General features: G+C 34.1%; 1 protein-coding gene and 1 long non-coding RNA gene across 3 annotated transcripts; one reads left to right on the top strand and one right to left on the bottom strand.

Moving 5' to 3' along the window:
- Positions 1–1,245: 1,245 nt before the first annotated feature.
- LOC127874210 (uncharacterized) lies at positions 1,246–13,343 on the bottom strand. Of its 2 annotated transcripts, XR_008046697.1 has the most exons (8): positions 13,262–13,343; positions 12,027–12,322; positions 10,651–10,865; positions 9,040–9,142; positions 8,594–8,693; positions 6,899–7,015; positions 5,178–5,762; positions 1,246–5,021 (listed from the first exon to the last, which is right to left on the bottom strand). XR_008046697.1 is itself a non-coding variant. In XM_052418440.1 (7 exons), the coding sequence occupies exons 1-7, from the start codon at positions 13,281–13,283 to the stop codon at positions 5,686–5,688; spliced, it is 930 nt and encodes a 309-aa protein (XP_052274400.1). In that variant the 5' UTR covers positions 13,284–13,343; the 3' UTR covers positions 1,246–5,685. The 2 variants fall into 2 exon arrangements, 1 of the variants encoding a protein (XP_052274400.1); XM_052418440.1 differs by having other exon boundaries at positions 1,246–5,762.
- On the top strand, positions 12,237–14,663 carry LOC127874226 (uncharacterized). The gene is made up of 3 exons (XR_008046718.1): positions 12,237–12,343; positions 12,964–13,070; positions 14,437–14,663. It is a non-coding gene; the product is annotated as an uncharacterized LOC127874226 (long non-coding RNA).

Below are 14,663 nucleotides of genomic sequence, written 5' to 3'. Positions count from 1 at the left end.
ATAAAAACCACCTTAAAGCTGTTCAATACTGTTTAAATTAGATGTACGTGTAGTTGTATAACTTTCCAGAAGAGCATTTGTAGCAACACATGTCTTTTTAAACGATAGTCGTCTTATAAATTAATGTTGATATTTTTTATCTCAAACATACACTATCCACCCAGGAAAAGGAAATGATATATAGGCATACATCAATCTTACGGAGCATTAGAATTATTGTATTACAATTGACAATTATGTTATGTAACTTCTGGAGCACGTGTTTTATCGATTCCCGAATATGGGCATGTTTTATTGTAACTACAACTTCTAACAAAGCAGTTTTCTAAAACAATAAATCAAAAGTCAGTTACCACAGAAATAAAACAACTATAAGGAGATACTTTCCGGGATTTATAATCGACAGTCAGAATGCAAGGATTGTGAAGTTAATTACAATGTGTAAACATAATAAAACGCCATAGTACTGGTATTAAACATGTTGTTTCATATGATCTAATTATCCTATGTATTCCTCATTCTATAATTAACCCATGTGTTTTAACACTTTACGATTTTTATAATGTATATCAAATGTTGTATTGTTATCTGATAAAGCATGCACATTATTCATATTCAGGCATGAAATAGTATCCTTTATGATCCCAACCCCTAAATGGTATCATCGAAGATAAACATGTATAGAGCGCGTCAATATACATACATAATTGATTATATTTTAAAAAGGGATTTTCCACAGAATCCCTTTTAAAATGGTCATTTTAAAGGAAATTTCTTTTAAAAAAACCCACATTTTTCTCACTTTTTATAAGAAATTAAAAAAAATTTACGCTGACAGTACAACCCATCTTACATTCAGACAGGAAAATTGAACTGAAACTTAAATGTTATGCTGGCGGTACAACCTCCCAAAGGTTCAAAATAAAAACTGAATATTCTTTGAAAATGTTACGCCGGCAGTACAAACTCCCTAAGGTTCATAATCACATAGACAGATAATTGTTTGAAAATGTTACGCCGGCGGTACCAAATTCCAGCAAGGTATAATCACACAGTAAAAATCACACTGAAAAAAAGGAAGATAAACCACTTTTAAATGTTCAAGTTCTTAGGTTCATAATCACAACAGATAATTCTTTGAAAATGTTACGCTGGCGGTACAAACTCTCAGAGGATCATAATCAAAATGTTACGCCGGCGGTACAAACTCCCTAAGGTACCAATAGTAAAAATCACACAAACCACTTTTAAATGTTTAAGTTCTTAATTTAATAGTAAATTATACAAGTAATGTAAGTACAGAACACACACAATGATATAACCCTTAAAATGTAACTGAAAATGTTACGCTGGCGGTACAACCTCATAAATGTTCATAATCACAACAGATAATTCTTTGAAAATGTTACGCTGGCGGTACAAACTCTCAAAAAGTACACAATGACAGATAATTGTTTAAAAATGTTACGCCGGCGGTACAAACTTCCAAAAATGCATAATCACACAGAAAAAATCACACTGAAAAAAAGGAAGATAAACCACTTTTAAATGTTTAAGTTCTTAGGTTCATAATCACAACAGATAATTCTTTGAAAATGTTACGCTGGCGGTACAAACTCTCAGAGGATCATAATAACAACAGATAATTCTTGAAAATGTTACGCCGGCGGTACAAAACTCCCTAAGGTACCAATAGTAAAAATCGCACAAACCACTTTTAAATGTTTAAGTTCTTAATTTAATAGTAAATTATACAAGTAATGTAAATACAGAACACACAAAATGATATAACCCTTAAAATTTAACTGAAAATGTTACGCTGGCGGTACAACCTCCCAAAGGTTCATAATCACAACAGATAATTCTTTGAAAATGTTACGCTGGCGGTACAAACTCTCAGAGGATCATAAACACAATGACAGATAATTGTTTAAAAATGTTACGCCGGCGGTACAAACTTCCAGAAATGCATAATCACACAGAAAAAATCACACTGAAAAAAAGGAAGGTAAACCACTTTTAAATGTATAAGTTCTTAAATTATTAGCAAATTATAAAACAAGTCATAACAAGGGCTGTTTGTAAAACATGCATGCCCCCCATATGGGCTCTCCGTTGTAGTGACAGCCATTGTGTGAATATGTTTTTTGTAACTGTGACCTTGACCTTTGACCTAGTGACCTGAAAATCAATAGGGGTCATTTGCAAGTCATGATCAATGTACTTATGAAGTTTCATGATCCTAGCCATAAGCGTTCTTGATTTATCATCCGGACACCATTTTACTATTTCGGGTCACCGTGAAATTGACCTTTGACCTAGTGGCCTGAGAATCAGTAGGGGTCATCTGCAAGTCATGATCAATCTACCTATCAAGTTTCATGTTCCTAGGAATAAGCGTTCTTCAGTTATCATCCGAAAAACATTTTACTATTTCGGGTCACCGTGAACTTGACCTTTGACCAAGTGACCTCAAAATCGAACGGGGTCATCTGCGAGTCATGATCAGTGCACCTATGAAGTTTCATGATCCTAGGCATAAGCCTTCTTGAGTTATCATCCGGAAACCATTTTACTATTTCGGGTCACCATGACCTTGACCTTTGACCTCAAAATCAATAGGGGTCATCTGCAAGTCATGATCAATGTACCTATGAAGTTTCATGATCGTAGCCATTAGCGTTCTTGAGTTATCATCCGGAAACCATTTTACTATTTCAGGTCCCCGTGACCTTGACCTTTGATATAGTGACCTGAAAATCAATAAGGGTCAACTGCGAGTCATGATCAATCTACCTATCAAGTTTCATGATCCTAGGCATAAGCGTTCTTGAGTTATCATACGGAAACCATTTTCCTATTTCGGGTCACCGTGACCTTGACCTTTGACCTAGTGACCTGAAAATCAATAGGGGTCATCTGCCAGCCATTATCAATCTACCTACGAAGTTTCAATGTTCCTAGGCATAAGCGTTCTTGAGTTATCATCCGGAAACCATTTTACTATTTCGGGTCACTGTGACCTTGACCTATGACCTAGTGACCTGCATATTAATAGGGGTCATCTGCGAGTTATGATCAATCTACATATCAAGTTTCATGATCCTAGGCCTAAGCGTTCTTGAGTTACCATACGGAAACCATTTTACTATTTCAGGTCACCGTGATCTTGACCTTTGATCTAGTGACCTCAAAATCAATGGGGGTCATCTGCGAGTCATGATCAATGTACCTATGAAGTTTCATGATCATAGGCCCAAGCGTTCTTGAGTTATCATCTGGAAACCACCTGATGGACAAACCGACCGACAGACCGACATGTGCAAAGCAATATACCCCCTCTTCTTCGAAGGGGGGCATAGTAAATACAGAACACACAAAATGTTGTGTAAATTTTCAATCAGTGAAATTTTCAAAATAAAAAACAATACCAGTATACTAATATGTACTCAATCCACCAGTCAGCAGGTCAGAAAATATATATTAAATAGTGGGAATGATTCCATATTATTTATGTCACACTTAAATTAGTTCTCAAAATATACTAGTATTAAAAAATGCTAAACATTTTTTTTTAACATGTGAAGTCATTATGAAAAATTAAATATTTAAATAAAACAATCTTTACCGCTATTACATGTATAACCATTCAAAGTTCTTTAACAGGTGCAATTGCTGCAATTTGTATTTTCATTACTAAACAATTCTGTCACAATTTTAGTATGTATTGTAAGGGCAGAACTTTATTGTTTCTCTGAAATACTCAAACATCATATAGGACATACAAAATAAAACATTGGTAATCACAAATTAACAAAATCAATTTTAATTCAGCATATTAAAATGAAGACAAGTTCATACAAAGCATTTCTAAACCGAAATCGAAAAAATGTTAGAATAATGCACATGAACACATTCACAGTTACAATGGCTTACAAAGGCTGACTGAATACGAATTGTTCACCATTAGAACTTATTTTCTGTCTAGTTTCCCAAAAGATCTCAGGTTATTTTAAGATATTAAATTGATTGCAACAGTAAGAAACGTGAAATCTCTTTAATTAACTTTTGTTTATATAGCGAAAGAAATTCAAAAATAGTTTTATTTAAAATAATCTCATAAACCATTCTAACATATAAACTGTTATATACAAGTCCCATATTCTACTGACCGAAATGACATAAGAAGAATATGACCACCACCACTGAACAAAACCAATAATGAAAAAAGCATATACCTAAGTGAAAAGACAAGTTCTCATCAAGCATTTCAAAATGGAATTCAAACATTCTTTGGATAATGCACATAAACAAAAGTGCAGTAAAGAGAATCAAATTGTTGATTAGGGAATATTCAATTCCAACATTAAACTGAAGAAAAAGATGTAGAATAATGCTTACACTTGAAATATGATCATCAGTGTGATGTAAAATTCATGTTGTTTTTTTTTACTTCAAAACAAGAGTGCCAAACTGTCACAAGATACGCCCGTTCGGAGGTTTTGGACACCATGCTTAATGCTTGAAATGCACTAAGTGACCTCGAGACCTAGTTATTGACCCGGCATGACCCATATTTGAACTTGACCTAGATATCATTTAGATGTAACATCTGACTAAATTTGGTGAAGATCAAATGAAAACTACTTCAATTAGAGAGCGGGCACCATGCTAAATGCTTGAAATTCATTATGTGTCCGATCGTGACCTCGTTTTTGACCCGGCATGACCCATATTCGAATTTGATCTACATATCATCTAGACTCAACTTCTGACCAAATTAGGTGATGATCAGATGCAAACTACTTCAATTAGAGAGCGGACACCATGCTAAATGCTTGAAATGCACTAAGTAACCTTGTGACCTAGTTTTTGACCCGGCATGACCCATATTCGAACTTGACCTAGATATCAACTAGATGCAACTACTGACCAAGTTTGGTGAAGATCGGATGAATACAATTTGAATTAGAGTCCGGACAAAGTGGCGCCGTTGAAAATGCACTAATTGACCCTATGACCTAGTTTTTGACCCGGCATGACCCATATTCGAACTTGGCCTATATATCAACTAGATGCAACTGCTGACCAAGTTTGGTGAAGATCGGATGAATACAATTTGAAATAGAGTCCGGACAAAGTGGCCCCTTTGAAAATGCACTTATTGACCCTATGACCTAGTTTTTGACCCGGCATGACCCATATTCGAACTTGGCCTAGATATCAACTAGATGCAACTGCTGACCAAGTTTGGTGAAGATCGGATGAATACAATTTGAATTAGAGTCCGGACAAAGTGATGCCTTCCGCCCGCCGCCCGCCGCCCGCCGCCAAGGGGTTTCACATAATACGTCCCGTATTTTATACGGGCGTATAAAAAGGGCAATCATTTGCATGATTTGATAAAAAAAAATGAAGCTATCAGTCTCACAATTTGATTAAAATTATCTATGCATTTTTTTATAAAACAGAAATTTCACACCATAAAATTTAAGTTAATTCCATAACTTGACAGGGAAATGTCTTAGTATGAGAAACCTGACTTCAATCATTCAGAAAAATAACATGAAGTGCCTTAATATGTACTCTGGTTGCATATATTGATAACAACATTTATTTTAAGTTCACGACATTTTTAGTCTTGAGAAAATAGGTATAGCTTCTAGATGTGGCAATAGGATGACCTTACATCTGTCCCACCTCTCTCACCCATGAGGACCTCACTCTACTAACTCCATCAGAGTACTGGACTGAACACTCTCCTGAATAAAAGACATCTTGAAATGTAAGAATTTGAATGCTGTTATACAGCCAGGCGATATGATAATCATATGGTTATTAATTATGTCTTTTAAATTATAGCATTAGTACTCATAGCAATTGATACTGCAGAGTTAAATGTACAATGTTTTGCTGGAAAACTATAGTTTGGTACTCACAATGGGATATATAAAGAAACTGCATAAATATACCATTCATGTTTTCATAGCCAGAAATAACCAATATGATTGTCAATTTGAAATATCAAACACAGTTGTTGTGTGATGTGAAATGTCTTTGCATGTTTAAATTGTCACTTACATAATTAAAGGGTGTCTGACAGACAAATCCCTGCTATAGGTTCAATGAGTGAACGGGAAAAAATTGCCAAAACAAGATGGACTACAGCAATTCATGAATATCTGTTTAAGTTGAAATGGTACAATTCACTGCTTATGAATAAATTGTACAGCAATATGGATAAGTAACATAAAATCTACACAAAATAATAACTCTCTTTAATTAATTTCAATCGCCAACCCTCACGATATGAGTGGCAGTTCTTGATGATAATCATTCTGTATTTTTATGTTTAATGAATGAGAAATGAATAAGGAGTTGCACAACAAAAAAGTGTGACAGACATTACTGCAATACCAAACGCCTGTGGTGGGGTATAATAAAGCAGTTAGTTATTAATAAAGTTATGTAATATATATATATATATATATTTCACTATGATTCTAAAAGTGTACCTTTCAAGCAAGGTGTTTTTAAAACTAACAGTCACTTTACTAGTTGAAAATATGCATGCTGTCAGCTTTTGACAAACAGACAAGAACAGAAAAAAGGGTTTATATGTTGAGTTTCACAATATAAACAAGATTATCATTGCATGCAATGCAAAATTCCCCTACTGGTCAAAATACCATTACAAAATTGTCAGCAACATTGTCAGTGTTGTTTTGATATATCCTATAGTTCCCTCTGGGCATACCGGTAGGGAACTTACAACTGATAATTTATTCACAGTAATTAAAGCTTAATTTTGTACATGGTCAGTATCATATGGGATTTTGTTCATCTCACTTGAAAATTGTACATTATTCGTAAAATATTTTATTATGTTTAAAATTACCGTTAGCATATTTTCGGATCAATTTGGCCGGCAACCATTCCTCTCGTCCGTCTTCAAATCTCCAGAATGCTTCAATTTCTTTGTCCTTTGATGAATTTTCCTTGGACTTCGAGCAATCTGTTTTCAGATAGAATAAAAGACCCTGAACTGAATTGATGAACTACCAACCATGAGCCATCTGCAGACAGTGTCATCCACTTGTCCGAGTGTTGGGTAGAGAAGAGGAAATCATTAGTAATAGTATTACGGTTAACTGTCCATGTAAAGTAAATGTTACCAGTGACACTCCAACACTCAATGTTCAAAATGGGGCACACATTTAGCAAAATAATATCAAGGTTTATCTGCCATTGATATATATGTTCACTTTGTGACAATAAACAAGAATACTTGACTATGACCAAATATCTATTTCCATTTTTTATAGAAATTGTCCTCAACAATAGGGTCAATAAACAATGAAATTTACAACATGAAAATGGGCCATAATTATGAGAACAGGTTATAAAACTAAAACTTTAACCCATTCTCCCAAGTGTGTTCTTATCTTTATGAGCCCAGCTCAAGTTTTAGGGCCCATGGCTACTGGACTCTCGCTAATTCATAGCCCTAATGATTCAATTTAGGCTTATTTGCCCTTGAGAACTGAGATGCATTTTTAATTGGTAAACATGAATACCTAAGTTGAACCAAATGTCTTTGACAGTCTCTGAGAAATGGACCATAAAAAATGATCATCTTGATAGTACAACTATTCATGGTTTTATTTGGGACAGGTGACAAGTTGAGCAGACCACCGTGTCGTCATCATTTTAGCACATTTTTTAAAATTATACCCAAATTATGTATTTCAATGGGTGAATAAACAGTAAACGGTAGATAAATTGTGAAAACTGTTGTTTATGTCTAAATCTTAGGATAATTGTGGGAAAGAATACTTCTATTAGCATTAACTTGACAATTGAATAACCAGAAAAATTTAATAGAAATATATTACAGAACATGTAAAAACAAGTGCTGTTTGTAAAACACGCATGCTCTCCAAATGGGCAGTTCATTGTAGTGGCAGCCAGGCCATTGTGACCTTTAACTTTGACCTAGTGACCTTAAAATCAATACCGGTCATCTGCCAGTCATGATCAATGTACCAATGAAGTTTCATGATCAAGGCCTAAGCATTCTTGAGTTATCATCCCGAACCACTGTGACCTTGACCTAGTGACCTGAAAACAATAGGGGTCCTCTGCCAGATGGACCGACAAACCGACCAACAAACAGACCGACTGACATGTGCAAAACAATATTCCCCCTCTTCTCCGAAGGGGTGCATAAAAATATTTATTACATATAAATCAGGATAACTCACTTTTGATCAAGTGTCAATGTATGTCAACTTATATCTGATCAACTGTCACTGGTGTCTCAAACAGGGTCTTTATGAGGTTATTTGGTACTTGAAGCCTGGACATTTGTGTCTATGCCTAATAACTAAAACTGCATATTCAGGTTTAAAAACATTGAAATATTAGGCAAATTAATGGGGTTGGCATAAGAAGATGTGTGTTCACTCAAAGTGGTCTTAAACCAGTTTTTGTGAATTATTCTAAACTCTGTAAGTCAAGAAATAGTTATCATTTATAAAAAAGATCCATTCATTAAGTGTTCAAGAATATTATTAGAAATATATGCACTTACGCTCTGTCAGTTGACGCCTCAATTCTGAGTTTTCCGTTTCCAGTTTGGAACATTTGTCCTTCATCATTTGAAGCTCATCAACTACCTTGCTGTACTTCTCCTAGAAGTACAAGTTAATATATTGATCTATGAGCAGACCCTTTTTCTGCCGATTTTAATAGTAGTTTCATGTTCCCCCCAAAAAAAAAATTCTGAATTTTTTTTTTTTTTTGCCATGCAAAAAAACTTTTTTATTCTCACAAGGAAAACTGAAGCACAACTTCCCAATTTCACAGGTAATGTTCTCAAAATGCTTTTTCAGGCTATTTAAAGATCAAATACTTTTTCATTTTAACATCATTTACCTGATTTCCAATCAAACACAAGGCCTTTCTTAATACTTGCATTATTTATTTATTTAATTGCTCATGTTTCTGTTACACAAAAAAGGAAATTAATTAACTTACAAGGAGTCCCTCAGAAGTGTTTGAACATTCCTCATTGGCATCATCTTCCAGGTCAGTTTGCTTTCTTTTTTTTGTAAGTGGTCTGGATCCCAAAAATTCCTTTCTAAAAAATATTCAAAAATTAACTTCAAATATATACAACACCAACATGTTTTACATTGTCTGTGGCTTCAGGGCTTTTTTCTTTCTTTGGGACCCACGGTAAAATGGCCCTTTCCCCTCGGATTTTTTTTCCCCTCAGCAGGCAAATTTTCCCCCAGACTTGATTTTTTCCCTTAAATTTTTATTTTTTTTAAACTTTAAATTCATAAGTTAACCTGATCCAGTGTAGAAATTAAAACATATTGCATAATTAAATTATCTGTTGCCTTGAATTTGTTATAAAAACAGCAAAATATGTTAAATTGATTATTTAAGACTTTCCTTATTTCCGCCAAAATCCGGTGTTTTGCGTGATTTTTCCCCCAAATTCAGCATTTCGCACGATTATTTTTCCCCTCAAAAAAGGCCAGGCCCTTTCCCCAAAGTAAGATAAAACCCCTGGGCTTTAAAATGTCCCGCGACACAGGTGCCTCAACATGCTTGTGAAATTATAAAAATGAAAACAGAGCAAATATAACAACCCCTTTTTTAAAAGGTACATAAAGGACATACAGAGAAAATACTTATTAAAACACTGTTTGGGGTTAACCAATCAAGCAATGTAAGAAAAAACTTACATACACAGTACATAGTACTGTAAAAGCGTTTGAGCACCTGTCCCAAATTAGAATTAGTAGTATTCATAACTCGCACAAAAAAAAATCATTATTTTTAATTCTACCATGGCAACTTCTTTGCTATTGACATATTAGGAAGTTTTGTGGTTGATTCTGCAACAAAACACTTACGGCTTTGAATGCTTTGAAAGTAGGTTTATAAATAACCCAACATTTTATTTAAATTGTAATGGCATATTCATGTATATATTTAATCCGCTGAAATGGAGGATGGGGGCTTATATAAAAGTTCTCATTTATTACCTTGAAATACAGGTTAATTATAAATACAAACCGGTAAGTATTTAAATAATCAACAATGAATTGTTCTTAATTTGGGTTACACAAACAGTGTGTTGTTCTGTTGTTGCAATCAAGCCACTCATGCAGCACCGTAAGGGTTTAATGTCTTTGCATCATTACTGCAATAACTAATGCCTACCAGTCTATTATTTCTTTAAAAAAATTAATATTCACATTTACATTCTTTCCTATAATAATTCAAATAAGATGATACCCTTCAGCTAAAGACATTGAGTTTAAATAAAATGCAGTAAATTTGGTTGATTTTTGACAAAGCCACTGTCAAATTATTTCATATTGTGCCTACTAATGACAGAGTAGCTCTCTAGACAAGCATTGTCCGGATTAACAGCACAAAAAACATCAAACAATCATTGTGACAAATATGTCAAGATCACACAAGGCAGGTCTGACAAAATTATGCCTGAAAATCATCAATTGATAAATAAATAAGCTTGTTCCCATGACACCACTCCCACTTGCGTTATAAGAAATACGATGAAAATTTTAAAGTCTGTTACAGTTTTGTAAATTCACAATTAATTCTTACATTTTGTTGTTATATTCAGCTAATCCTTTGCTTCGCAGAATGTTCAGACACGACTCAATATCCTCGGTTGATTGAATTTTCAAGAGTGGTCTGAAGAATTTTTCAGTGATCTTCACTGAATCACCCGAAACTTCCTCCACAATGGCCCAAACTCTCTGTTCAAGCCGAGCCATCTTAATATGCAGTCCATACGAATTCTGGAATCTTCTGATGTCCTGTAAATCATGAATAATGATAACCATTCAGTATACAAAACTATAAATAATAACGCTTTGCATAATCACCTTAGAGGACTGTCCAATGTAAAATATTGGATATATTTTTTTTATAAACAACTGGTAGCAAGATGAGTTGCAGATAATTGGTCAGTAACCACATTTTAACTAACTCTTTTGACCTGTTAATTCTTTCAACAGTGAACAATGCCCATTATATTACTCCAAATATTGTACACAATTGGATAGCAGAAAAGTCAAATTTGAACAAGAGTGCCAAACTGTCACAAGATACGCCCGTTTGTAGGTTTTGGTCACCATGCTCAATGCTTGAAATGCAGTAAGTGACCTCTAGACCTATTTATTGACCCGGCATGACCCTTTTTTGAACTTGACCTAGATATCATTTAGATGCAACATCTGACTAAATTTGATGAAGATCAGATGAAAACTACTTCAATAAGAGAGCGGACACCATACACATGAAATGCACTATGTGACCTTGTGACCTCATTTTTGACCCAGCATGACCCATATCCGAACTTGACTTGCATATCATCTAGACACAACTTCTGACTAAATTTGGTGAAGATCAGATGAAAACTACTTCAATTAGAGAGCGGACATCATGCTTAATCCTTGAAATGCACTAAGTGACCCGGTGACCTATTTTTTGACCCGACATGACCCATATTCGAACTTGACCTAGATATTGTCTAGACACAACTTCTGACCAAGTTTGGTGAAGATCGGATGAAAACTATTTCAATTAGAGAGCGGACACTGCTGTGGATGCCGCCCGCCAAGGGTTAAACTATTATAAAGTCTCTCAACGTGCTTGCTTTAAACATAGGATTGGTATTGCTTTTTGCAGACAATTTTAATGTGCACCAACTATGTTAAGATTATAATATTGTCAATGCCTACATAAGTACTTTTCATCAAAATGGTGTTTATTTATATTTATTAAATGTCAAATCATTCAACAGTCATTCATAAGTTAGCAGGTAGTCAAATGCCAATCCAACTGATGCCTCTGTTCATTGATTCAAATCTAAATAATTCAAAGAAAAACTGTTTAAAAGTGTCTTGGTCAAACCATACTATATAAGCATGAGAATGCACATTTCAGACCCTTCCATTATATAAGAATAACTATACCTTCACATGAAAGATGGAAGACAGAGTTTCTTTCCAAGCCTTCATATCCGTTGGTGACATGTGCATTGATGGGCGAACTTGTCTCATAAGCCTCACCTTGTCAATGAAGCTTAGAGGCTTTTGCTTCTCCTGCAAGCAAACATTGTGCTGCCAACCCACCGTCAAGGCTGTGCATGTTGACAGGGCTGAATAAATATTCATTTTGACTGTGGTTATAGTTGCGAGACCACGCCTTAGAAGACCCTGAAGGGCTTCCCTTGTGTGATTCCCTCCAAGGGTCTCAACCTGTCCGGCACCTGCAATTCCATGATATCATTGTAAGTTGACAAAATGCAATGTACTAGTTTAACAGAATAAGATCACCAAGCAGCATTTAGAATATAAAAAAATCATTATTTCACCGGTCTCTAATAGTTAAATACTGTCTTAAATCTGCTCATCATAAGTATATCTCTATTTTTATATTTAACCCTCTATAACGCTCAAAATCAACAAAAATTAGTAAAGTATTTTGTAAAACCAAAACAATCAGTGTTCCTTTAAGCAATAGCCAAAATTCAACTCTAGATGTGGTATAATTACATAGATCTTTGAAGAAACAAAATGCTTGTTCTTATTTATTTGTGACACAATTTATTCCTTTTTTATTTTACTGCAAATAGATCTATTCTTAGGAAACAGAAACACTTAAATGGTACCCTGTTAGTGTTTATGTGCGTATGAATAATACATATTGTTGTGGGAAATGAAGATGGCATTATATATGCAAAATAATAATAAAACGAGCATCTATTTTACCAGACCACATCTGGCATTGAAAATTCGGCAATTGTCTAAAGTAAAAATGAACACCATGATGTTGTGCAAAAAATTTGACAGTTGTATCCCTTGTATATATGTATATACTATAGTATAATAGAGTATTTTTTACCTAAAGATCCCTGTGAATACAACAGCCAGGACAGATTTTGAGGGCGCGCAAAGAATTTAGAGGGATTTAATAAAGGCTATATTCTAAGGAACCAAATATTACCAATATTAAAGGTAGCTTTATTAGTTATATTTTTAAACATGTTGGACTAGAATCTAGACAGACTCAGACTGTCAGAGACGAGCAAAATTCTCTATCGATAAATCTTCCACCATTTTGTTTTAGTCTTTCCCCGGTTGAACGCCCCAATGTAAAAAGTTACTCAAATATGCATCAAGCGAAAACGTGTTATATTTAGTGTTACCTTTCCTTCGATTTTTATCCATTTCAAATGTTATGTTTTATTAAACAAGTTCATGATTGCTCTTTTTTAAATGGCGTCCCAAGATATTGATTGGTCGCTTAAAGGTTACTCAACACGAATAGTTAAACGAAACCCCTGACCATTCTCCTAGCAGATTTGTCGTTCGTCCCCTAATTCACCGCTGTGAAAGAGAGTGACCCCTGGCATTACGTTCTACACTAAAGCTTATATTTTTTAGTAACAAACCACATGATAATAAGTTTCACTATAGACAAATATATTCACATATTAAATACTACATATTCAAGTAATATACGAAAATTAAGCTGGCACACAATAGTAAACAAACTGACATGCTAAGTACAAGAGATAGAGATTATCATGCATTTTTAAAAGTAAACCATGCGTGTTTAAGTCAAAGAAAGTAAGATATAGAAGGAAAATATAATTACTAATTTAAGTAATAAAATTTAAAAGATTATTCAATCATGTATATTTCACACATAAAACATTATAATGAAAGTATATTTTACTTAATAATGATATAAGTTACATATTAAATAATTTCCTTAGATGGAAAAATAGCAGGATAAAAACTTATTAAATTGGGACCGGGAGGGTGTAGGACATTATGCGCAAATGTCTTAATGAGCTCCCTCTTCATAGTTCCACTTTTGGAACGTTGTGCGCTCTGTTTGGTACATTGTGCGAAATACAAGGGAATGTGTGAAGCGGTGGTTTGGGGTGTTAAATACATGTATATTTTAATAAGCAGCGTTATCTGTGGTTAATTAACCTAAGCGGACACATGCCACACTACACCCAATACCCAAACTGTGATATATACTGGTATGATTTATCAAGCAAATTCAATATTGATTTTAAAATATTTTTTATTCATACTAAGAAAACGTAATTATATCGTTGAAAACAATGGAGGAATATTACTGTATTATAATAAAATGTCAATATATTTCTAGAACAAATAAAAATTTTATTAGTTCAGCATTGTATAATTTAATTTCTAGAACAAATAAAACTGAATTTGATCAGCCAGCAAGTATATAATTCTATTACAGTTACAAATGTGCCCAATAGAACGTAGTTTACTCACTTTAATCATTCATTTACTTTTGTTTGGCAAAGGTGACAGAACTTTTTTAATATGTTATTAGGAGATCAAGCTATACAACATACCTTCAGCTGTGAAATACTGTTCCTTGAAGCCTTCAGTCCAGATATGATGCCTTTCACTTCCTCGTTGACTATCAACAGCAAAGTCATCGCACTCAAGCGAACAGACCACTCCATATTTACCAATTATAATAGCAATGCTTATAAGTTATTTTATAACAGCACGAACTGAAACTGTAATTAAGATACTAGTATGTTGGATTTATAA

This window comes from Dreissena polymorpha, chromosome 3 (assembly GCF_020536995.1).
Source record: "Dreissena polymorpha isolate Duluth1 chromosome 3, UMN_Dpol_1.0, whole genome shotgun sequence".
NCBI lineage: Eukaryota > Metazoa > Mollusca > Bivalvia > Myida > Dreissenidae > Dreissena > Dreissena polymorpha.
The sequence above is the reverse complement of the archived record's forward strand: the minus strand, read 5'-3'. Positions and strand labels throughout refer to the sequence as shown.

Bases quoted from the DNA above. Each gene is read 5' to 3' on its own strand.
- LOC127874210 (XM_052418440.1), bottom strand. From the start codon at position 13,283: ATGGATAAAAATCGAAGGAAAG. The intron at 12,323-13,261 runs GTAACACTAAAT...ATGGAATTGCAG, and splicing joins GGATAAAAATCGAAGGAAAG to GTGCCGGACAGGTTGAGACC. The intron at 5,763-6,898 runs GTAATTTTAAAC...TCTTTTATTCAG, and splicing joins GATCCGAAAATATGCTAACG to GAGAGTGTTCAGTCCAGTAC.